The sequence below is a fragment of the Musca autumnalis genome, unplaced genomic scaffold, assembly GCF_047663935.1.
Source record: "Musca autumnalis isolate F117 unplaced genomic scaffold, ASM4766393v1 scaffold_3, whole genome shotgun sequence".
Taxonomy (NCBI): Eukaryota; Metazoa; Arthropoda; class Insecta; order Diptera; family Muscidae; genus Musca; species Musca autumnalis.
Window position 1 is genome coordinate 261,311,166 of NW_027411866.1, and position 25,824 is coordinate 261,336,989.

A 25,824-nucleotide genomic window follows, 5' to 3' on the forward strand; every position below is an offset into this window, starting at 1 on the left:
AAAGTTTGATTCTTCTTGTGGATTATTTTTATTTGGTCTTTTAATTTTTTTACATCAAGTCGAGAATATGATATCAGATAAATGGCCGCCGCTACAGTTTATTGTCATTTGAGTCCTTTTTATGGCATTTTCCAGCACTTCGGTCAAAATTTCCGGCGATAGATCCTCACATTCTTGGCGGATATTGTCTTTAAGAGCTGAAAGAGTCTGAGGATTGTTGACATGAACCCGCGACTTCAAAAAGCCCCACAAAAAGAAGTCTGGAGCGCCTCATCACTCATGATTATTTTTGATGAAAAATCATCTTCCTCTTCGTGGTGATTAAGGACGGCTAAACGTCTGCGACAAAATTCACGTTGTGCCAAAGTCACCGACCGATTATTGGTCAAATAAATAGTCACCAATATTCCGCGTTCTGGAGCAGTGTAGCGTAACATTGTTTATTAACGTGTAATTCGCATGTGTTTACTACACAAATGTCAAAACAGAACTGACATTAGGGGGCCAATCGCAAAAATTATAGCAATTTCTGATAGGAGGATTACTTTTGCGCAACCTTGTATTTATTCTGAATCTGGTTCTTTTCTTATTCTTTATTTTTTTTTTGCCAAACGTATTGGATCATTCAACTTCTTGTCGACAGGATCCGAAAAGGCTACAAAATTCTGAAAATCCACTACATAAATAATTTTAAAGTTTCAATTCACACACGCAGAGTGTTTATCTCGTTCGGCAAAAGTCGACTGATACCTTTTGTTTATTTGCGTTAGCTATATTTCGAACTCGCAATCCAATCATAATATGGATCATATAATTATATAATTATAATTTGTCATTCCGTTTGTAACTCATCGAAATATTCGTTGGAGGCACTAAAACATATATGTGAATATTCTTGATCAGCATAAAGTTCTAAGTCGAAATAGCTATGTCCGTCATCTTGAAATTTTTAAGATAAAGCTTTGTAATTTGGTACAGAAGTTTCTATTACTCCTAGGCTGTTCGGTATTGAGCGCTACCGATTTTCGGTATTTTGAAGGCTTTAGCCTCATTATAACACCAAAATGGCTAAAATTTGGTACTTAGAGTTAGCTGGGGGTGCAAAACTTTTAAACTGAAATTTGTCGTCATAGGTCCATAGGCCCCATAAACGGTATTTTGAAAGTTGTGTCCTCCATATCCCACCGAAATTTCTGAAATTTGGTATTTAGTCTTCCTTGTGGTTATATACAACTTTTCCACCTAAAATTTGTCAGTATAGGTCCACGCCTTCATATACCTTCATATAGTCCTCCTTGAAAGTTGTGACCTCAATATCCCACCGAAATGACTAAAATTTGGTATTGAGTCTTCAGTGAGGGTATACAACTTTCCACCTGAAGTTTGTCTTCATATAGCCCCGATAGAGCCGTACCTCCCGATTTTAGTTATTTTTAGGTATTTCAATATCACACCGAAACGGCTGAAATTTGTGTATTCTGTCTTCGTTGGAGCATAAAACTTTCCACCAGACATTTGTCGGCATAGGTCCACGTCTTAACATAGCCCCCATAGAACGGTCCCCTTCGATTTTCGATGCTTTCAAAGTTTAAACCACATTATTCAACCGGAATAACTGAAATTTGGTGTTTATTCTTCGCTAAAGGTACAAGACAATTACAAAGGTACAAAAAATCAGACAATATGGTATTAGGGGACTATTCCGTAGCGTAGCCACTATTTAAGTTTTTTTGACGATTTTAGTAACATTTTCTTACCGAGTTGGTCGTTAATTGGATTTGTGTTTTCCAGAAAATAGCCAATTTATTCCCAAACAAACTGTACATATATTTATATCTAGGTTTAAATCTAGGCAGTATTGCCCAATTTTATGTATTTCGAGGATTTTTTTATCAAATGTTCGAGATTACTTATTTACTTATCTGGCCCATTTCAGAACATTTGTTCCATAGACCGAACTAAGAAAAGATCTCCAATTCCCTCTGTTTTTCGCTTCGCTTCGCTTGTATGCTCCATCGAAGATTGCTGTAATTTAATATAGTGTCTTGCCAGAGAATGCAAAAGCTCAATTCGCTGGTTAAGCTATTCCGCTTTCATAAACGAAAGGAAACTATTTGTTTCGTTAATACGCTTCTTGGTGGAGGGTATAGAAAGTGCAACCTGGCCGAACTTATTAACTCCTTTCTACTTTTTTTTAATTTTATTTTATTTAATAACCCTATACGATGTGAAATCAGAAGACGTTCAGATAAACAAATTCCTGTTCTAATAGATTTTGATGACGACGATCGGTACTAATGTTTAATTAAAGCATTGAAACGATAAGGAAGGTGTTTGATATAATTTCGCGACAAAATATTGATATTGAATCTTTGCAATGATCTCACAGTAAAGATCTAAAGCTACCTAAAAACCCTCCACAGATAATTTATTCGTTTAATTCGAAAAACTTCTTGATATTTTTATTATTTATTAAATAGAGCGTGTTTTATCTAGCGAAAGTTCGTTTTGTCTTCGAAGTGTCTAGACAGTCCGGAAAAGAGCCTTTTGAACGACATTATTATTCATTTTATCTCAAAACGAATGTTATTTTATTGAATAGCTTTACAATTTTTTATATTTACAATTTTCATATTCGAATGTATCTTCAATATTAAAACTACTTCTTAATTAGCTAAATTACGAGTTTATTGTACTTCGCCTGGCGCATTCTTCTTCCGGATTTTCTTAAACAGAAATTCCAACAGCCAAAATAGTAACATTACACAGGTAATAATATTCAAGAAGTGAATGGTGGCAATTAATCCAAACTGATCCGTAATTGTTCCTAAAACATACCAACAAATATTTGTAATATAAAATTATTGTCGAATATTGGGGGACAACATTTACCTAACAGTGGGCCCACTGTAAATGATACAAAAGAATTGAATACCAATTGTAAGCCAGTAGCAGCTGCCAATCTATTCAATGGAACATAACTGGGAACGAGGAGAGGGGCAAGAATCATACGCAAACCTTTGCCAAATCCAATTAGAATAAAAATTACCAATACCAGATAATACGAATCAGTTAAGGTGACTGCCATTCTTCCAACGGTTATGGCCAATATACCAATGGCAAATGTCATACTATTGGTAAGTTTGATTCTTTCCAAGGCAAATGGAGCCAGAAAGCGTACAACTATATCTACTCCAGCAAGTAAAGACATCGCCACTGATATCTGTGAATCACTGTAACCAAAACTATTTAGGATGAATGGAGTCAACACCGAAAAGTTTACCTCGCCAAATAACATTATTGTCATACCCACAACTAAATTTATAAAGGTTAAATCTTTCAACAAATCCAAATCGAAGAAGACAGCAATTTTTTGTAACCAAGTCATTTGATTTTTGTTTTGTTCTACCTCTTCCAGTAATGTTTGAACATTGGCACCCTCCTCTTCTTGCCTTATTGTCTTATTTACATTCTGCATCAGATGTTTTTGCTCAGCACAGGTACAATGTGACCCATCCACCATCGATTTGGTGGAGATTTTTCTTTCACGATGAAAATTGTTGGGTCTGTATAGAGAATTTTGCTGTCCATCCTCCCGATATCCACCTCCATTTTCAGTACTATCCTGTTTGGATAACTGTTTCATGAGTCGGGACGATGAAGTTGTCAGTGACATTTTAGAACCAAACCAACCATCATTGGCTCCAGCTTTTATGGGAGTACCACTTTCAATTATCTCATAGCCGGGTGCTGGTAAATCAGCACCTTCATTAAACAGATATTCACCTGAGAAAATACTCGGTTTTCGTTTCTTTTGATTTTGACAGTAATCACATTCAAATGTGTCCACATTTGTTGTATTGCATTTCGTATCTTCTTTTGATGTGTGCCACTGGACCGGTTGCAAAGTCAAAGAACATAGAAAGGTGTTCAGTGATATGCCAGCATATACCAGTATGGTTCCCTGTGACCCATAAAAGTTTAATAAAAATATTGTAATATGTGGAAAAATAATGGGTCCAAGTCCTGTTAGAGTCCATGAGAAACCTGTTGCCCTTCTTCGTTTCTTTTGAAAGTAAACATTGACAGCCAAGGCATTTGCTGACATTGTAAGACCCAATCCAATACCTGAAATCAATTCAAAATATTCAATTAGATTACATTGTTGTTTGATATCTTCTCTTGCCAACCTACCGTAAATTGTGGAATAACACACAATATATTGAATGAATGTCTCGCAGAATACAGTAAGCAGAATTCCAGTAAACACCATAACACTTCCTGTCAGAGCCACTTGCCGAAAAGAGAATCTTCTAAACATGGCACCATTCACCAACCCGACTAAGGAAGATATTGCCAACATGGCATTGATAATTGTCGCAATCTGTTTAGCATCGAAATCCAACCTGACCATACGTTGTCTGTAGACAAGGCCATATTGCATTAAAGCGGGAAATAATGATAGCTACCGGTAGAAAGGGGGGAAATATTTTAAACAAAATTCAAAAAAAGGTAATATTGAAATTGTTAATACTTTACATTGCTCAGACCGGCTGCCATACATACTACCCAACCCCATCCACCATCTGGCGCTATGAAATCGGGTCCGAGGTCACTTTTATCACGCCTCTTAGGTTTTCCTGCGTTCTTGTAGTCTGTGGGGCTGCATTTATCGACGACTTGTTCTTTTGCCATTTTAAAAATAACTATTTATTTATTGACCTGTAAGGCAATTAATAATTGTTTGTATTTGGACAACTCAACAACGTTCATACATTTAAGATTAATTCTACGCATATTATTAAAGACATTCGTATATGTATGTATGTAAAGTTAAAATCATATGGGAATTTCTGAGTGAAATCGGACACTTTTTTCAAAATAAGGTTTTTGATTTCATTTCATTTATTTTATTTATGTATTTATTATTTTTTTACTAAATGTTGCAGAGATATCGCGCCTTGAAAAAGTCGAATTCTGTAAGAACTCATAAATGCTCATAACTTCTTAAATATTCTTCCAAATAGAAAAAAAAAAATTGTGTACTTTTTATTTTTTATCAGCTATCTAATAAAAAACAAACAAAAAATTTGCACAGTGGGCTCGGATGAAAATTTTGGGATTTAATATTTAAAACAACTTATTGCACTCTTCGGTTTTCTTGAAACGTTTTTGTATTAAATTACGATTAGTAACAAAACTAAGTCCTATTTTTGAGTGGGATTTGAATAATTTCTATTTTTCTATTTTTTCAATTTTTTCAATAAAGTTTTTCCTATATACCACTGTGTAAAATATGTTATTTTACCAAAAAAAAAAAAATAATACGTTGCATTCATTAACATTTGTTTTGTTGTTTCAAATTATAAATAGAACAATTCGGACTTCAAACGTAATAATTCGAATTTTAAATGAAAAAAATCAAATTGTAAAAACTTTGAATTGCAAATGAAAAAAATTTGAATTACAAATGAAATAGTTCAAATTTTAAATTTAAAAATTTAAATTATAATTGAAAAAATTCAAATTGCAATTGGAATTCTAAAATTACAAATAAAATAATTCGAAATTAAATTGGAATTCTCAACTTGCAATTGAAGTTCTTCGAATTACATGTGAACATGGTAGTTATTCAGACAAACTACTACAGAAATATTTGTTAAGTCCATACATATTTACAAGAGACATTTTTCCTTGCGGCAATTGTCAGTTTGTTGCTGAGGGAGGGTGCTAAGAGACAAAGGGTTACCATATGCCTCATCTCTCTCTCCTTCAAACTGATAATTGGCGCAAGGGAAATTGCCTAATATAAAAATGGGCTAAGTAAACTTTTTGTGTCGAAATAAATTAAATATGTATATGGTCCCAATGATTTTGCTCACATATATTTTCTTTGCATGTCTAAAATATTACAAAAATTACAACAATTTATGAATCAAGACTGAAGATGAAACAAATATTAAAATGCATTATGCATTTTAACACATTTATATCGAATGAAGGATAAGTGAGAAAATAAGCTAATACTGAAAATTAAATTAATGAATGAATTTCCTTTGGCTTTTAGTTACTTACAATATTGAAGCTAGGGGTATGAAGATCCCGCAAATGATTCGAGGTTCGCCTCCGTTTGTCAGTGCAGAAGCTATAAAAATAATTCATAATTAAATGTACATTATATTTACGATTTAATTATACCCTACACCACTATGTGGGGAGGGTATTATAAGTTGATGTTGCTCAAAAAGTTTGTAACGCATCGAAATAATGGTCGCATACCCATACTTATATATACCAAAATGAATGTCTCGACGAGCTGAGTCGATCTCATGCGTGTCCGTCGTCCATATAAACCTTGTAATCACGTTACAGGTCGCAATTTTAATCCGATCGTCACCAAATTTTGGGTATTGATGAAGGTCCCGGAGGGGAAGAAGCCTATTCATTTTTGGTGATGGTCGGACAATATTCAGGGGTCGTAATGGGGAAAATTTATTTTGAGAAAAAGTCAACGTTTTATTCAAAAGCAAATATCTCAGCCTCTATAAGGGGTATACCAAAAGTAAAACCTGACAATGAAAGTAGAAAATATCACCTTTTTAACGATGTAAAGTAGGTGGTCATGGTCAAACAACGAAGATATCACAACAGTCGCAAATAAAACCCAACTTTTCATTTTTGCGATTTTAGTTATAATGACGAATATCACAGCATTGGTTGGGGACTTTTCAAAAGCAAAGCCTGGCTATGAAAGTAGAAAATCCCATCTTTACAATGACGCAAAGTAGGTTGGCGTAGGTGGCGAAATAACGGATATATTGCAATAGCCGGTAATACATCCCATTTTTCCATTTTTTTTTTAATCACGCTACTGGTCGCAATTTTGATATTATTGATCGATCACTGTGGTGCATCCTTTTTAATGCTCACTTCAAAAATGCCCACTATATATTTTCCGGCAAAATTTTAGTATAACGGTACTGTAAATGGAATATTTTTGTACGCCATCTTAAAGACAACTTTTCAGCCTACAAAATTGTTTTTCGAATTGTTAAAAAATCTCAACTCGTTTCCAAGTTATCAACGTTTACATTTTTCATTTCCATTTTCAGTGACATCCACTGTATTTTAGGTAATCAAAGTACAGGTAGTATTTGTTATCGCCGATTTCATATATTTGATATTCTAAGCATGCCATTGCTGCCCAATTTTGATGAAATTTGACGTAATATGGACTAGAAATAGTTCGTCAACTTATTTTGAAAACGATTCTGGTTTGGATACAGCTCCGATATATATTTTCGCCCGATTTCATATACTCGTACTTGACGCACCAAACACAAAATTGAGCAGATATTTTGATGTAACTCGGGAAATTCGCAAAATTAAATTAAAATCGTAGTGGTATATGGGTATCATAGAGTCGGCCACACCCGACTTTGATCCTTTCCTTACTTGTTTTAAATTATGTGAGGGTATCGTCCTATATACAAACTATTACGTAATATGTATTCACCAAATTCATTTTAATAGCGGACACTTGCTTTAACGATTACATTGACTTTTAAATATAAGTTATTTAATAATATCTTCATATAAGACGATTTCTATTTATTCCGATACACGTTTATTGACGCCAATATGATTAGTTTTCGAGACACAATAACAGACTCAAGATTGTCGGTAAGCAATTGTTTCTTTTATAGCAAAAATTGCAACTTTCATTAATGCACATCGAATCTACACCGATAACAAATTTCAATTACTTTTTAAGGACCCACGGGATTGCAATTCTAAGTGTCACTCATAATTTGATAGTTTTTATTACATTTTTGCAAATTTCGTATGTCATATGCTTTTTTCTCTTATTACGAAAATCATAATGAGTATTAATGGATAATTCCTTACAGAACAGTAGGCCTATTCTGTAACTTTTTAACAGCTTCACTCATTGTTTATTTTACAACAATTCCATTTGTTTGTTTCGTAGTTGTTACAAAAACAAAAGAAATTTTAACAACTTTTCCGTCAATAACAGTTACAGAATAGGCCTACTGAAAGAAACATCGTATTGAATTTATTTATCAAAAATAATTTTTCGTGTATACATAATGGCTCATATAGGTTATTCGTCCGTTTAAAAATTGTCTCTCTTAACTCTTTCTATCTCTATCATTCCTTTTTTCTAATGTGTTTGCACTTTATTTATTTGTGTTGTTCTTCTTATTAGTTCTCTAATCGATTTGATAAAAACCCCGACATTGACTGCCGGGATTCTATCTATCTATCAATCTCAATTGATAACAACAGTCATTACATTACGTTTTGGGCCACTGTTCACTTGATATGTCTGTTCAATAATCAATCAATAGTTATCTTTTTGTAATGTGTTGTTACACTATCGTACAAAACAATAGTGAGATCCCATTCCGAAGTTTCGTATTTCATTACTTCGACTACCAGTATCTGTGATTCGTTGAACTGTTTTTGCATACCTGAAACTTTTTCGGGACCCATTACAAAGTAATGAATGCTAGCATTTTTCTGCATTAGTAATGGTTTAAAAATGTTATTTTTTAAGATTTACTTAGTTGACTACAACTACAATTTCAACGATGGACACCTTCTAAATAACGAAATGGTACTGTGGCACAGCGTATGTGTGCCTATTATGATCTGTTGAAAGATCCTTTGAAAATGTATATCAAAGCTACTCCTTTTGATCCTATTTATGTTTTTCATACGTAAGTGCATGCATCCTGAGCTCTAAATTATATCGCGTTGATCAACTGAAATGACAGGTTGTCGCGATATCTATCGAAAAGAATTGTCTCCCAAAAAATAAGATCCAAAATGGTACCTCTTCCCCAACACTTTCCGCTTTTCAATATGTCCGTTGATGAAAGTTTCAACTCACACATGCTGAGTGTATATCTATCTATGTCGGTAAAGCCGATTGATACTTGTTTACTTGTCTTGCACAATTTGTATGTACAAATTTTATTTTTTAATTCGCCTGAATATTTCGATTTTGCAAATCACTGTATGCAGTTGAGTAAGTTGGCACCCTAGGTTATAGTTTATTCCTACAAAAATCCCAAGTCGTAGTATACTGTTCAGCAAATAAAGTGGGTTGGCAGAGATAACGTGAGTATTATTTAATATCATTATACCCTCAGCATTTATGCTAACGAGGTATATACACTTCCATACGGGCAAAATGTTCCTCATCGAAATAATGGTTTTAGACCCCAAGTATGTTTGGACGAAATGTGTTTCAGACAATTTGGAGTAGATTGAGCAATGTCCGTCCGTCTGTCTGGCCGGCTGGAGCGCACGATAACTCTCGAACGGATCAACCGATTCGGTCCAAAATTTGCCTTTCGTAATATTTTGCCCAAACTTAGTTTAAGTTCGAAGATGAGTAATATCGGTCCACTCCTTCCGGTACCTCCCCCACAAAAGTTCGAATATGTTCGGAATAGTTGTACGTATGATAACTCTTGAAGGAAGTAACCGATTCGGTCCATAATTTGCAACTCGTGAAATGTCTACCAGACTTAGATGAGGTTCCAATATGGACTCAATCGGTCCACCCCTTCGGGTACCTCCCACACAAAATTTCGGATAAGTTCAGTTTAGGACCTGCGTTCGAATCGTTTTTTTTTTTTTTTTTTTTTTTGCTACTTGTATTCACTGCCCCCCATACGACGGTACAAGTTTTATCAGGAGCAAGTCCATACTTCCTGAGAAAATAGCCTGAAAGTTGCACAAAACCCCTATGACACCGTGTGAGGTGGTTGGAGCGCAAGATAACTCTCGAACGGATCTGCCGATTGGATCCAAAATCGCTGCCGTAATTACGAAGGTAAACGTTTTTTCAGGGGCAAATTCACACTTCTTGTGCAAACAGCCCGAAGGGTGTAAAAAAACCCCTATGGCACCATATGTAGTGGCTGGAGATCCACTTCTGTAATGGTAAATGTCGATCCATTCCTTTAAGTATTTCCTCCGCAAAACTTTTGCTCTTTAATCCTAATCAACCCTCTAAATACATACGTTTTTTGGAAAAAATGTTTCAATATACACAGGCTGAGGGTATATATCTGTCGGCCAAGCCGACTGATACTTTTTTTACTTGTTTTATTTCATATAAACACTTATACATAATTACATTAACTTTTGCTTGACCGATTACCATTATTATTGGAACCAAAATTTAAGTTTTATACAACACTAGCTGAACGCGGTACGGATTTCTTAGATTTTTTTTAGTCGTTGTATTTTTGTCTGTAGGATGTGAATTTGGCTGAATTGGGTGAACAAAAATTTAACGAAATCTTATAATTATAAATATCTTATAAATAATATCTCATTTAATCTATAAGATTGTTGCTACGTATATAAATAGAATCGTAAGTATAATAATAAAAATCCAGTCACACACTATGAATTATTTGCAAGAAATCACTCAGGTTCCTTCTTATTAGGTGACGCCGTTCCAGTGCAGTATTTGCAAATTAAGGATTCCAAAAGCCACATGAATAAGGCCAGTACACAAAGGAGATTAAGAAAATTTAACACAGTGGAATAGCTGGTTTTATCCCGTATTAAACCTGCAAAACGAAAGACAATAATAATAAATTTCCATAATTTAACACTTTCAAATAAACCGAGGTACATACCTATTAGAGGACCACATGCCATAGAGAAAATCCCAGACATCAATCTTTGTAAGCCGACAGCAGCTGGTAATCGTTTCAGAGGTACATATCCTGGTAAAATGAGTGACCAAAATACGGTGCGGAATCCTTTGCTTAAGCCAAGCCATATAAAAACGGCAATCATAAAATAAAATGTTGTAGGAAAAGAAAGCACCAGGCGTCCCAAACACATTCCCAAAAGACCAATAGCAAAGAACATTTTATTGCCTAGTTTTATCTTGGCCGTTATGAATGGCACCAGGAATCTTACAATTAGATCACAAAGGCCCAAGAGGGACATGGCAAAGGCAATTTCATCATTCTCAAATCCAAAATCAGACAATATAAATGGTGTTAATATGGCAAAGTTAATTTCTGCAAAATTGATTAACGTCAAGCCCAGCGACAAGTTGATGTAGGTAGGATCTCGCAATAAATCCAAGTCAAAGAATTTAACGATTTTCTTCATTACCGATTTTTTCTTTTTTACTTCAACAGCACCAACAGATTGGTTTTCCTTAGCTAGATCTGATGTGGGTATTGATTTTTGAGATATATCTTCGCTGATCATTTTACTTTTTTCCACATTACATTGTAAATATTCTTCATCCTTCTGCTGTTTCTTAACATGCCATCTGACGGGTTGATAGACAAGTGAAAATGGTAAGGTATTCAAGGACAGGGCAGCAAAACACAATGCCGTGTATCTTACACCCACACTGCTCAGCAGGTATGTCGCCACATAAGGTAATACTATTGGACCTAAGGCAGCTACTCCAAATTGATATGATGCAGCTGATCGTCTTTTCTTTTTAAAATATGTATTAATTGCCAAAGCTGATGCAGAAACTATGAAACCTCTTCCCAATCCTACGAGAAAAATAATTGATTATTTGTTGACAATTCCAATTATAACGTACCATAACATACGGAATAGGCAAACACGAAATGTAGAAATTCACTGGCATAGACGCAGCCCAACAATCCTGCAAACGTTAGAAATGATCCCATCAACGCTACCTGTCGAAATGTAAAGCGTCGAAAGAGGGCTCCATTGAATATTCCTGGAAATAAAAAATATGTATTAACTTGTGTTTCGTTTGAGTTTAAGAACTTCCTTACCTGATACCGCAGACACAGCTAGTTGAGTATTGATAATGGTGGTAAGCTGTGAGCTTGTTATTCCCAATTCAGCTAAATGTCCCCGAAATATAATACCAAATTGTTGGGCGGTTGCAAAAGTTACTAACTACAGAAGAAAGAAAACATATGTATATTGCTCATTTACTCGAAGAGTGGCATAACTCAAAAAATACGTTTTGTGAGTAAGCTATTTATATTTTTTTACGACTTTTAATTTATCTCGTGTCATGTTAATATCTCTAAAGCTCAACGAGTTACAGCTTATTTTCAAGGAGTGTTCTATAAATCACCAAAAACGTTTTTTGAGTTTAATCATGCTTGATTTTGCACCAACTGGTTATTTTATGTTTTGTGTAATATATTTTTTAATTTCAATCTGCAACTTAAAACGCGTTTTCCCAAAACTTGATTTTTTGAGATGTGACACTCTTTGATTATGTATGTATGTACCTCGAGTCAAAGAATAAAATAAGTAAACAAAACATTTTTATGTATTACACCACTACTGTTTCATCTTTTTATACCCTCCACCATAAGATTTGTCATTCCGTTTGTAACTACTCGAAATAATCATTGTAGACCCCACAAACTATATATATTCTTGATCAGCGTGCAATTCTACATCGATATAGCCATGTCCTCCGTCTGTTCATCGGATTGAAGTAGGTGGATGAAATTTTGGTAGAATCTATTATATGTACGTAGGACTTTTGGTATTGAAAGCGGGCTATGTAGGTCCACGTTTTCGTATAGCCCCCATACAAAATGACGCGTGACGCGTCGTCGTTTTAAGGCATTTTTAAGATATTTGTCCCATTTTACCACCGAATTCGTTGTAGTTTGGTATTTTGTGTCTCCAGAGGCTAAAAAATATTTCTACTGTATATAGTACGCGCCCATATATAGTACGCGTCATTTTAAGATATTTTGAATGTATTAGTCTCATTTGACCACAGAATTGGTTGTAACTTTGCATCTTGTGTTTCTAGAGGCAAAAGGTAAGGTTAAATTAGGCAAATATTTGCTCCAGCGACCGGCAGTGTGCGCTTACTGAGAGCAAGTGAGCGCAAATAATGTATTGACATTTATGCTCACTTGCTCTAAATAAGTGCACACTGCCGGTCGCTGGAGCAAATATTTGCATAATTTAACCTTACCCTAAGAAACATTTCTACCATAAAATGTCTATATTTATACGTCCACGTTTTGATATAGCCCCCCGATTTTCGGTATTTTGAAGGTTTTAGCCTCATTATCACACCGAAATGGCTAAAATTTTTAGTTTATTTAGTTTATTTAGTCTTCGTTGGGGGTATATAACTTTCCAGCGGAGATTTGTCGGTATAGGTCCACGTCTTCATATAGCCCCCATAGAACGGTACCTCTTGATTTTCGGTATTTCGAAGGTTGTGACCCCAATATCCCACCGAAATGGCTGAAATGTGGTAGTAATTCTTCGTTAAGAGTATACAACTTTCCACCTGACATTTGTCGGTTTAGGTCCACGCCCTCATATAGCCCCCATAGGACGATATCTCCAGATTTTCGGTAGTTTTGAAGGTTTCAGCTATATTATCCTACCAAAATCGCTGAAATTTGATATTTCGTCCTCCTTTGGGATGCAAATTTTTTCCCAAAAATTTATCGCTATCGGTCTATGTTTTGATGTACACAAATTGAAAGGTACATCCCAATTTTCGGTATTTTGAAGGGTTTAGCCTCATTAAAACACCGAAATGACTAAAATTCGGTACATAGTCTTCGCTGAGGTACATAGTCGTCCTGAGATTGGTCGGTATAGGTCAACGTCTTCATATAGCTCCCATAGAATGGTACCGCCCGATGTTCGGTATTTTGAAAGTTTTAGCCTCATTATTCCACCGAAGTGGCTGAAATTTGGTATTTAGTCTTTTTCTGGGCTGCAAGCATTTCCCTAAGAAGTTTGTCGGTATACGTCCTCGTTTTGATGTACACCCCCACAGAACGGTATATCCGAATTTCGGTATGTTGAAGGTTTTAGCCTCATTATAACACCGAAATGGCAGCAAGTTGGTACTTAGTCTTCGTTGAGGGTATAAAACTTTCCAACTGAAATTTTTCGGTATAGGTCCATGCCTTCATATAGCCCCCATAGAACGGTACCTCCCGATTTTCGGTATATTGAAGGTTGCTGCTTAATATCCCATCGAAATGACTGACATTTGGAAGCTAGTCTTAGGATATAATAAGTGAAAAAGTATCAGTCGTCTTTGCCGACAGAGATATACCCTCTGCTTGTGTGAATTGAAATACTCCTTTCCAAAAAGCTTCTGTATTTAGTATTAAATTTGCCGACAAAAAATAGGGATTAAAGATCAAATGTTTTGCGGGGGAGGTACGTAAAGGAATGACCGACATAGTCCATTTTGGAAGTGGGTCTTATTTTGGGAGTCATCCCTCTCGATAGATATAGCGCCCACCAGTCATTTTAGTTCGTCACCATTTAATGTAGACATTTGGACTATTATATCAGGAAACATGGACTTGCCAGAAAAAAACATATTATCGCTGTAAACAGGGATTGTAGGAGTACCTTCGGTAAAATTTTCCAAATGATCCTCGAACAGACCCTTAACCGCACTTAAACAAAAATTTAGAACATTTTTGTGTGTGGTACCACAAGGAATGGTCCAATAGGGCCCACTTTTGAACATAAACTAAGTTTGGATAAAATATGTCGATGTCCAAAATCGGTTGCTTCGTTTATGAGATATAGCGCGTACCATTTTAGGGAATATTTTAGAACTTTTGTGGGTGAGGTACCAGAAGAAGTGGACCTATAAGCCCCACCTTCGAATTTCATCTAATACTCGAAGAAATATTACGATATGCAAAGTGTGGCCCAACGCAGTATTCGGTTCGAGAGTTATCGTGCGCACCAGCCGCTACGTTTGCTGGCCGTAGTGGTTGTTTTTTTAGATTTCGGGAAGTTTTCTGATGTAGTATGGACTGGGCACTCAAAAAATGTGTACCATCGTAATAGCGACCTTGATTGCAATCTGTTGCAGGAAAGAATCAAAACGATTCGAGAGGAGGTCCGAAGGAGTTAGCATATATAATCCATATTATAACCTGATCTATGTCTCGTGGAAATATCACGATGTGCCAAGTATGGACCAAATCGTTTACTGCTTTCGAGAGATATCTTGCATGTGATTTTCATGTACAGCAAGACCATGGCGTCGTTTTCATATTAACTTTTCATATTGTGTTTACACAAAATTAAATTTTGTGATTCTGTGGTTTATTTTATGGAAAAAAACATTTTTCAATTCCATGTAGACAGATTAATTGCATAGACATGGACAAATTAATTGTATAGACAAAGAAATGCTCGCACCAACGTTGTTAACATTGAGTTTGTTGACAGAACAACTCAATTAACAATGTCAATAAATACGATTTCATAAATATTTTGTTCTAACAAAAACTGTATGGGGTTAGTTTTTGACGGAATCTACATCCTCAGATAACAATATAGAAGAAAATCTTGCCATTTTCCCCAAAAATTGCCTTCGAACAATTTTGAGTTTTCTGTTTGAGTCGGTTGACAGCACATAACATGAGTATTTATTTGTCTTTACCATGCACTATGGGCCCAATGACATGTTTTTGAGACAACAAGTCACTGAAAGCTTCTGGACCTTTCCATTTTCGTCCTGATGTTTATAGTGAGCATAAAAATATATCTGCAAAATTTGGAAGGAATCGGTTCAGATATAGATATAGCTTTCGTATATATGTTTTAACCGATTTTATATTTAAGCCGCACTAAGGCCACAATTTGCATCCGATGACTTTAATATTTGATATGGTACATCCTGATCAATTAAGAATTACGTCCAGAAAATTAGGTTCTGATCGGTAGAGGTATATATATCTACATTTATATAGAAAATTATTCAGGTCTGCCATGATGTTTGAAATATAAATCCTCCGAAATGGCTGGACCGAATTTGATAAAATTTTGACTGTAAATTCTTTAGGTCTTAGAAAAGATCGTAAGGTAGTTTTTATACCGAAGCAAGTGAGCAAAGGCTATAGTCGGGACGGAGCCGACCATGTGATACCCTACACCACTACCCCTGTGCATAAACTTTTCACTGGTAAACATTTCTTTTAGGGAATATAATCCGACTACCACCAAAAATAATGTGCCTCTTTCTCTCTGGGACCCCCATAAGCAACCAAAATTTCGTGGTGCCCCCATCTACCCCCAAAAATTTCGTCACTATCCGATCAAAATTCCAACTTGTAGCGTGATTACAAAAAATGGAAATATTGGGTATATTACTGAATTTTGCAATATCTCGGTTTGCTCACTTACGCCAACATACTTTGCATCAATATAAACGAGATCTTTTCTTCTTCCATTGACGGGTATTCCTTTTGGAATACTCCAACCAGAAGCGGAGATATTCGCATAAAAAACGTTGACTTTTCTCCACGTAAGCTTTTCGCTTAGTCCGACTCCTGAATATTATCCGACCATCACCAAACTAAATAGGCTTCTTCCTCTGTGGGACCCGCATCAACTCCCAAAAAATTCGTGACGATCCAATCAAAATTGCGACCTGTAGCGTGATTACAAACCTACGACAAACTAATTTACATCGTTGTAAAGGTGATATTTTCTACTTTCCTTGCCATGTTTTGCTTTTGATATACCTCTTAAAGAAACAGAGATATTGACTTTAAAATAAAATGTTGACTTTTCTCCAAATAAGTGTTTGCCCAGTCCGACCCCTAATTATTATCCGACCATCACCAAAATCAACAGCCTTCTCATCTATGAGACCCCCATTAACCCTCAAATCTTCGTGACGATCCGATCAAAATTGCGACTCCAAATAAAGCTGTGATATTCGTCAATATAATTAAAATCGCAAAAATGAAAATTGGGGTTTTATTTGCTTCTATTGTGATATCTTCGTTGTTTGATCACCTACGAGCAACTGCTTTACATCATTAGAAAGGTGATATTTTCTACTTTCATTGCCAGGTTTTGCTTTTGGTATACCCCATATAGAAGCTGAGATATTCACTTTGGAAAAAAACGTTGTCATTTTATCCACCTAAGTTTTTTGCCCTTTCCGACCCCTATATATTATCCGACCATCACCAAAATCTATAGGCTTCTTCCCCTCCGGGACCCCTATCAACATGCAAAATTTCGTGACGATCCGATCAAAATTGCGACCTGTAGCGTGATTACAAGGTTTAGATGGACAGACGGACAGACGGACGGACTGACGAACGGATACACATAGCCAGATCGACTCAGCTCGTCGAGACATTCATTTTGGTATATATAAGTATGGGTCTGCGACCATTATTTCGATGCGTTACAAACTTTTTGGCCAAAACCAACTTATAATACCCTCCCTACACAGTGGTGTAGGGTATAAAAAGGAGGGGGCGGGGGGCCTCCCCCACAACGGGTTCAGCCAAACGCGAATACAATAGTAATTGTGACCTCCATCATTAATTGATGATTTGGGCTTAGAATACCAAGATCGCGTTCAATGATTGAATACTTTATAATTACAGGTCAAGATTTTTAAATTTAGTAGGTTTTTGTAGTCCCAATTACTAAATTAAGAGATCCTGAACATAAAAGAGTTCAATGCTTGGTATAACTCAATTAAGATAACTATCAAATTTTGCGACTTGTGTCATATTGACAAGTCCCACCCACAGCCAAGCCCAATACTTAAAAATATCCAAATTTTTAAGTGTCACGCTATCTGCAAGTATTTTTCTAAAAGTTTGCGGATCCATACGGGGATAAAATTTTCTACACATATAGTACTCACTATTACCTTCTACCACATATAGTTCCCGAAAACGTCGCAATACCGAGAGTTCTATTCCAAAAATCAGATAAACTATACAAAAAATACACCACAAGTTTACATCAAATATTCCTTACCAAATCTAACTTTTTTTAATTCTTAATCAGAATATTAATTTACATACCTTTACACGTGTTATCCATTAAAAAAAAACTGTTTATTATGTTAGCGGTTTTTAATTATCGCGCAAAACAAATTTGTTCTTCGTTTGATAGAGTTTTATAAAATGTTACAATGTAAGATGCAATACCTTTGACAGCCCGGTATGTGGCCATGAAGCGTTGCGAGATTGAAATGGTTTTGTTTCTAAGTGGCTCAAAGTGTTAAGAATCTAATCCCGTTACTATTTTATCCAAATATATGACTTCAAAACTAGACTTTTTGCCTCAGAATCCTGCCATTTGGCCTATAGTGCCATGGTGTAATAATATAAGGTGTTTGCTTGAATTACAACATTAACAATTTTACAATAACAACATAATTTAATGGGAACTAAATGTCAATAGCAACGTTTGGGTCTACGAAACAGCTTGGTCTACAATCTTGAAATTTTGAGTGAGGGTTCCTATTAAGGTGTAGATGTGTGTGTGGGTTAGATGATATGAGCCTGAAAAAATAATCCTCTTAATATCAAGGTCTCAAGGCTGTGGGGCCCATAACCGATTATGACCTTCAAGATGACGTTCTATTAATTTTATATGTTTGCAATGTTTGTTCTTTATGGCAAAAATAAATTCTTGGCTATTGGGATAAAACAAAATTCTTAACGGTTTGAAAGTCTCAAGCCTCAAGTTTAGGGCGACCTTAAACCCGAAAGTTCAAGTGATAGCGACAAACGCCGAGACACGTATCTGCTCTTTTTTGGTCTTCTATCACGCTGGACTGTCGAATAGGGTTTATTTATTCGTGTTGCACGGTGTTGTTAATATTATTGTAAATGCAGCAAACTCGTATCTCAATAAATGCTTTTCATGCTTAAACGGAAAATATTAATATATTATTATATTAAGTACATCTATTCATATTATATTACTATTAATATGAATAGATGTACTTAATTCCCTAATAATTGCCTTTTACACTTTTACCCAAACACCGATGTATCAAAATATAAATCGTTTTCGTCTCTCCTGAAAAGTTGTATTTTTTAAGATGTTCTCAAAAACATGCCGAAAGGGGCTAGGGGATTTCTCGCATACCATGAGTGCACTCGATGCATATTACTTAAATGATATGGGATCAACTATTTATAAGCGTGTCCAAAGGCGTGTCTTCGAAACTACTTGCAGATAAGAAACACAGTTTTCCAGACACAATGGTACAAATGCTTTAAAGAATTCTACGGTGACCAATATAAATGGCTGGCGGTCACTATAATCGAAAGGAAATTGAAATTGAAATGTAGTCAATGTGATTCTTATTACAACGATATGCCTTTGCGCGGACAAGTAAGTCAGAGCTTCCAGACATAAAGACTTAAAAGCAAAAAACAAACTACGGTGTCCAACTAAGATAGTTGTTTGGAAAGATAACTATCGAAAGAACAACTTCCAAAATTAGATCCAGATCCAAGATGAGCTATGGAGTGTCAACATTTTAATAGAGTGTAAACATTGTAATTATGTTTATTATTTTTTAATTGAGGAATACAATACTTCTTGAGATAAGGGTCCACGTTTACCGACAAAAATCTGTAAAATTGAAATGGTTATAAATTCGGTAATAATCGACATTTGGAGGTATATTAGCAACAACAAACAACGTTTGCGCTGAGTCCTACCAATAGCAATATTATTTATTTATTTTATTGGAATTTTCATTCACAATTTTCCGTTTTAATTTTACCGATTTTGTCGGTAAACAGTACATAAGTAAGAGAATTCCACCACAGGTGTTTAAATTTTCTGGCGACTTTTTAAGATTAACACCATGCTGTAATTGTAAGCGGAATAGTACATCCTTTCAAATTTAAACTTACCGTATTTGCTCCACTGGCTATGCTGACAAACCACCCCCAACCGCCATCTGGAGCAACAAAATTATCTCCCAAATCACTTTTGTTACGTTTCTTTTTCTCACTTCGTTTGAGTGTTGGTTGAATCTTTGCATTTTCGGTAACTGTATCCTTCACAATTTGTTTATCTAACCGCACATCCGACATTTTTGTTTATTTTGTTCACAAATTTAAAATTTAATTAACTATACAATTAGATTGACATAAGTCTACTCCTAGTTAGGTTTATAGGACTAATTATAATTTTTAAAAGAAATTGCAAGACCGAAATTATTAATTTGTAAATTATAATATTATATATAAATTATTATATTGTATGAAATACCGGAATCCACCTTCAACAATCTTAGCCGATAACCGTTTACTTTCACAATGTCATTCTGACTGACTTCACTGTTGGAAAAATTATGTAGTTCACCTGAATCTTTTGTTCATACATCGTAAACCACCAAAACAAACTGATAACATGTGTTTATATTACATTAGCGTTGTTTTTGCACTATTAGCGTTTAAGCAGTATCTGTCTATCAAACAAAGATTATGGCTTTGTTGTGATTTGGTTAGAATAGATTAGCACAAATCAAAAGTACATTTAGATCAATATAATATTTATATTAGAAAAAGCCTACTGATCCTAATATAAGTGGTGTAGGTGTTTTGTTTTGAAGGCGATAAGAAGTTGACAAAGTACCTAAAGATAAAATCATCGGCACAGATTCCAGAGTATATTTAGTACAATGTCATTTCTTGTCTCTATAAAGATAATTTTGAATTGTAACATTCTATCCGACTTGTTAGTATTACTACTTCCCAACTATAGTGAAATTTATAATTTTGTTTCTAAAACGGTAATTCCTTTCAAAAAGTGACTAAAGCAACAATTGTAGACTGTACAATTTTCTACAAGAGTGGTTATTATGAATTTCAAAATTTCCACACATACTGCGGAAGTGTGCTGGTGTTTCCCCTGTGGCTCAATTCCACTAACTGTTAAGACAATTCACGAATAATTTAAAGCAGCAATAACCTATTATACCTTTTTATTGACCCTTGCCCCATTTTATCGGCACAAATAGGATCGATGGGCCTAACACTCCACCAAAAATCAGTCATGTGGAAAGTTTTGATATTTCCCCCTTATACTCATGTCTATGATGACTGGACTCATGGGCATATTCAGTGAGTGGCTCATGGGGTCTGCGACTTACTTCATCTTAATACATTTTGATCTTTGGAAATTCCCCATAGTCAGTATTGCCCCCCTCCCCCTCTTCCAAGTGTAATTTACATTGTTTTTCAAGTGATAACAACAATTTGTTTCTAATATTTCATTTTTTTTTTACTAAAATTATAAAATTAAATGCACTAAAATGTACAAATGTTTCTTGGTATCACTAGCTAAGAATATATTTACACATAACAATAGTTATTGTTTTTTTAACAGCCTATGTAATAAAATTGTACTTAAAATATTACTTAGTGGGGAAGGTCAACGATGTAATAGAAAAACACAAATAATAAAGAATCGGACATTAAAACGAAACGCTTAAACTATGGAATTTTGTCATTTAAGAGCCATCGGTTAAAGGCTTAGATTTGCCTTTGTATCTCCGTATCACTGATTCCAACACCCACAAACCAATGGCCACAACACACAACATGTTGAGGAAGTTTAGGGTAAATGCATAGCTTGTTTTATCTCGTATCAGACCTACAAGCAAAGAAATATATAATATAAATACAATGTGTATAACAACTCATTAACGTATGCTCTTCTTACCGATTACAGGACCACATGCCATGGAAAATACTCCAGACATGAGTAGCTGCAAACCGGCGGCTGCAGGTAATCTCTTAAGTGGCACATAGCCTGGAATGATAAGTGACCAAAATACTGTTCGGAAAGCTTTGTTCAGACCCATCCATGCAAAAATGCAAATCATGAAATAGAAATTGGTGGTGAACGACAGTAGCAGACGTCCTAGGCACATTCCCAATATGCCGATGGCAAAGAAGGTCTTGTTGTCGAGATTTATTTTTGCTGTAATAAGCGGGACCAGGAATCGGACTACCAAATCGCACAAACCCAACAATGACATGGCCATTGCAATCTGATGACTTGCAAAACCAAAATCGGACAGGATGAACGGTGTTAAGATGGCAAAGTTGATTTCGACAAAATTGATCAGCGTCAAGCCCATGGATAAATTTAAATATGTAATGTCACGAAGTAAATCCAAATCGAAAAATATAACAATTTTCATTAGGATCGACAACTTTTTGGGTTCTTCCTCTTCCTCCTCTTCTTCATCAGTCTTTTGTAATTTGTTGTTATTGTTGTTGTTATTGTACTCTTTTAATTGTGTAGTATGATTATTCTCATCATCCTCCTCACCATCTCTTTCCTCTTTAATACTGTGACTTATGGAAAAGCTTCGCACCTTGGCAGCGATATCATTGGGATTGCTATTTAAGCGTTTTAGTTCAACACCCTGCTCATCCGCTTGTTGCTGTTTATCCCATGTACCCAACCGATTGCGATATGTAGCAGAATTTAAAGATGACTTTGAACCATACCATCCATCGTTCGCACGGGGCAAAGTCGGTGTATCCGGCTCTACCGTTTGAGTAATAATATGATCATCTTCATAATTGGTTGTGTTAAGCTTCTTAGATGCCTCGGCATCTGCTGCAGGTTTTTTAACATGCCACAAAACCGGTTGATAGACCAATGAACATGCTATGGTATTCAACGAAAGACCAGCAAAGAATAGAACTGTGTAACGGACACCAACCATGCCCAAGAGGAAGGTGGCAACATAGGGCAGGACAATGGGACCTAAGCCAGCCACACCAAATTGGTAGGCGGTAGCAGTACGTCTTCTCTCTTTGAAGAAAGTATTAACAGCCAGTGATGAAGCCGAAACAGTTAAACCTCTACCGAACCCTGAAATCAAAATATATTTAGTGTTGAGTTATTTCAATATCGAATGTTGGTAACTTACCATAGCAGCATGAGAATGACAGCACATAAAATATAAATGAAGTTGCAAAGACACACGAGAACAAACCAATGAATGTCAAAACAGATCCAACCAAAGCCACTTGTCTGTAGGAAAATCGGCGGAATAGAGGACCATTGAGTAAACCTGGAAATAAATATGTATATGAAGGTAACTTTTTACAGCCATGGGAAACAAGCTGAGAACAATGTTTGATGTGGGTCAACAGATTTCCGCCATTTTGATGAAATTAAAAATATTTTGCAAGTAATTGTGTGGTAAAAATAGAAGTTCACCATAGTAAGTTAAGTTTATATTTTCGTTTTTATTATTATAGGGTTAATAAAACAAATAAAAAAGTATCAGTCGGCTTTGCCGACAGAGATATACCCTCAGCCTATGTGAATTGAAACTATCATCTACGAACAGATCGAATGTATTTAGGGTCATTTCACAGTTTTTGGACCTTTTTGGACATTTGAACTTCCCGATCAAAATGTGGATTAAGATTAAAGTTCAAAAATGTTGCGGAGGAGGTGCTTAAAAAAATGGATGCACATAGTCAATTATGGAAGTGGACCTTTTTTTGGGATTCATATCTTGTCAATAGATATCGCGCCCACTAGTCATTTCAGTGGGGCCATCGTATACATTTTGGACCAGTATGCCAGGAAACATGGACTTGTCCACGGATAACATAATATCACTTTAAACAGGACCACAACGAGCAGCATTGGTATAACTCTAAGGAGAGGGCCGCTATGGGTCAAAGTTTGAACCAAATTGGTTGCCCTGTTCAAGAGATATCGTGCATTCCATTTTAGTGACATTTTTTTATACATTGGGGGGAAGTACCGGAAGTTTTGGACAAGTATTGCCCATCTTTGAACTGAAAATAAGTTTGGACAAAATATGACGAAGGGCCAAATTTTGGACCGAATCAGTTGATCAGTTCGAGAGTTATCGTGCTTTCCAGCTGTTTCGGGCTGTTTTCTGAAGAAGTATTGACTTGCCCCTGAAAAAAAATTTTACCGTCGTAATTAAGGCAGCGAATGCAAGTTTCTTTAACAGAAATCACAGTGATTCGAGAGCAGGTCTTAAAGTGAACTTATCCGAAACTTTGTGTGGGAGGTACCGGAAGGAGTGGATCGATTGATTCCATATTGGAACCTTATATAAGTCTGGTAGAAATTGTACAATTTGCAAAGTATTGGCCAAATAGGCTACTCCCTGCTACTCGTGCGCACAAATTTTCCGAACACTTTCGAACTTTTGTGGGGCAGGAACCGGAAGGAGTGGACCGATATAACCTATCTTCGAACTTAAACTAAGTTTGTACAAAATATTACGAATGCCAAATTTTGGACCGAATTGTTTGATCCGTTCGAGAGTTATCGTGCGCTCCAGCCAGACAGACGGACGGACATGGCTAAATCAACTCCAAATTGTCTGTAACGAGGGTAAGTTAGCATAAATTCTGAGGGTATAAAAATACACAATGTGAGTAGTATTTTTCCATTTGATCAAAAAACCTTATATATGAAATTTTATGGCGATCGTGTCAACTTAGCGTTCTTTGTTTTGTTCCCATAGTAATTTTAATGGGGCCAAAGGCGGATTTTCACCATAATTCTCTAAATGTCACAATTATGGCCCGATCGATGCAAAATCGATAAAAAAAACGTTTTTTGTGGCATTTAGAGAATTTTGGTGAAAATGCGCCTTTGGCCCTACACAAATTACTATCGAAAAAAGATCGCTAGGTTGGCACGAGGTAAAAAAGAGGAAGAAATTTAGGGGGTAGGAATTGGGCATGCTGGCGCGAGTGGTTGGAATTGCTCAGAGGTGCAGGAAAAGACCCGCTTGATGTTAGAGGCTACTGACAGCACCTGGTAATGAATTGCTGGAACCAGTCGCGGTGTGAGGAGAGACCTGAACACCTCCTCCGGTGACACCAGTTACTGCAAACGTTGCATAATAATGATATGAAATTCGTCGCATTACTCCTTTGCGAACAAAGCAGACTAGAAACACCTGCGGAAAAAAATTCCGGTTGATACAGCTGTCGCTGGCTGCCCCAATTGAGCCCGGGTCGTACCGGAGCTAATATCCAATTGTCGTGGGAACAGAACTACGTTTGTTTAACTGCTTACTCAGCCCAATGTACCACCTATTGCCCTAAATGACGCCTAGACGTTACCATACCTATATCAGCAACTTCTTTGTCGACTTTTCCATTCGCATCTCGGGACATACCTGGAGTATTTAGTTTTCACTGTATATGTTTCCAATTTTCACCCGTATGATAGTATAACTCATATGCACTTTACAATTTAGCAATCCAAAATAGATATTATTCCTCTTACCTGTCATAGCTGATACAGCGACCTGGGTATTAATAATTGTGGTCAATTGAGAACTGGATATTCCCATATCTGCCATATGACCACGAAAGATAATGCCAAATTGTTGGGCCATAGCAAATGTTACCAGCTGAAATTAAACAAATAGAAATATTATATGTAAGCCAAAGAGGGAGAATGTATATTCTGTAACTTACAATATTGACACCACTGGCGATGGCCACTAGCCAACCCCAACCGCCATCAGGTGCCACAAAATTATCGCCCAAATCACTGTGATCACGTCGCTTCTTCTTTACCTTCTTGACGGGTTGCGTTGATTTAACAATTTGTGGTTTTTTAGTATTATCTGGGATTATTAGTTTTGGTAAATTTGCGGAGCCATTTCTACCATTCGAATCCCTTGAAACCGTTGAATTTGTTTTGCCATCATCTATCATATTGCTGATGTATTTGGGTTCTCATCCCTTGGATGTGAGGAAATCTAGAATTAAGAAATTCGAATTTTAATTTCACATTCATTGAGATTGAGACTTCTAAATCGCTGTTATACGCAGACACGCGTTAAATTTTTGAGAAGAATTTAAGACGATTATAAAATGCAACACAACAGGAATTGATTATTCAATTATGAATAATCTAATACTTTTATTGTATTTATCTAATATTTCCGGTTATAGAATACAAACTTATATATTATGCATT

At 35.8% G+C, this 25,824-nt stretch overlaps 3 protein-coding genes across 13 annotated transcripts in view; all 3 read right to left on the reverse strand.

The window, feature by feature from the left end:
- Nucleotides 1-2,563: 2,563 nt before the first annotated feature.
- Nucleotides 2,564-7,673, reverse strand: LOC141399474 (uncharacterized). 3 transcript variants are annotated; one of them, XM_073978317.1, is made up of 6 exons: nt 7,517-7,673; nt 6,076-6,145; nt 4,540-4,722; nt 4,195-4,465; nt 2,893-4,128; nt 2,564-2,827 (listed from the first exon to the last, which is right to left on the reverse strand). In XM_073978317.1, exons 3-6 carry the CDS (start codon nt 4,693-4,695, stop codon nt 2,688-2,690), a joined length of 1,803 nt encoding a protein of 600 aa, XP_073834418.1. In that variant the 5' UTR covers nt 4,696-4,722; nt 6,076-6,145; nt 7,517-7,673; the 3' UTR covers nt 2,564-2,687. The 3 variants fall into 3 exon arrangements, with proteins under 3 accessions (XP_073834418.1, XP_073834417.1, XP_073834420.1); XM_073978316.1 differs by having other exon boundaries at nt 7,456-7,673; XM_073978319.1 differs by lacking the exon at nt 6,076-6,145 and having other exon boundaries at nt 7,517-7,646.
- Nucleotides 7,674-10,093: 2,420 nt separating this feature from the next.
- LOC141397446 (monocarboxylate transporter 7-like) lies at nt 10,094-20,140 on the reverse strand. Its single transcript, XM_073973600.1, has 5 exons — nt 19,719-20,140; nt 11,826-11,952; nt 11,624-11,767; nt 10,686-11,573; nt 10,094-10,616 (listed from the first exon to the last, which is right to left on the reverse strand). Exons 1-5 carry the CDS (start codon nt 19,899-19,901, stop codon nt 10,468-10,470), a joined length of 1,491 nt encoding a protein of 496 aa, XP_073829701.1. The 5' UTR covers nt 19,902-20,140; the 3' UTR covers nt 10,094-10,467.
- Nucleotides 20,141-21,067: 927 nt separating this feature from the next.
- LOC141399475 (uncharacterized) overlaps nt 21,068-25,824 on the reverse strand; it is a 107,360-nt gene continuing 102,603 nt past the window's right edge. For all 9 annotated transcript variants that reach the window (XM_073978322.1, XM_073978321.1, XM_073978320.1 and 6 more), the window contains 5 exons: nt 25,317-25,603; nt 25,123-25,249; nt 22,760-22,903; nt 21,535-22,701; nt 21,068-21,465 (listed from right to left, as the gene is read on the reverse strand). In XM_073978322.1, coding sequence (XP_073834423.1) covers nt 21,323-21,465; nt 21,535-22,701; nt 22,760-22,903; nt 25,123-25,249; nt 25,317-25,559 — 1,824 coding nt within the window. In that variant the 5' untranslated portion in view covers nt 25,560-25,603 and the 3' untranslated portion in view covers nt 21,068-21,322. The remainder of the gene's footprint in view (nt 21,466-21,534; nt 22,702-22,759; nt 22,904-25,122; nt 25,250-25,316; nt 25,604-25,824) is intronic.

What these genes read in the sequence shown, in the direction of transcription:
- LOC141399474 (XM_073978317.1), bottom strand. Translation starts at nt 4,695, where the DNA reads ATGGCAAAAGAACAAGTCGTCGATAAATGCAGCCCCACAGACTACAAG. An exon ending in TGGCAGCCGGTCTGAGCAAT is followed by an intron (nt 4,466 to 4,539) that starts GTAAAGTATTAA and finishes TTCTACCGGTAG; the next exon opens with CTATCATTATTTCCCGCTTT. An exon ending in GTGTTATTCCACAATTTACG is followed by an intron (nt 4,129 to 4,194) that starts GTAGGTTGGCAA and finishes AATTGATTTCAG; the next exon opens with GTATTGGATTGGGTCTTACA.
- LOC141397446 (XM_073973600.1), bottom strand. Translation starts at nt 19,901, where the DNA reads ATGTCGGATGTGCGGTTAGATAAACAAATTGTGAAGGATACAGTTACC. An exon ending in AGCTGTGTCTGCGGTATCAG is followed by an intron (nt 11,768 to 11,825) that starts GTAAGGAAGTTC and finishes TTTTATTTCCAG; the next exon opens with GAATATTCAATGGAGCCCTC. An exon ending in GGCATGTGGTCCTCTAATAG is followed by an intron (nt 10,617 to 10,685) that starts GTATGTACCTCG and finishes TTCGTTTTGCAG; the next exon opens with GTTTAATACGGGATAAAACC.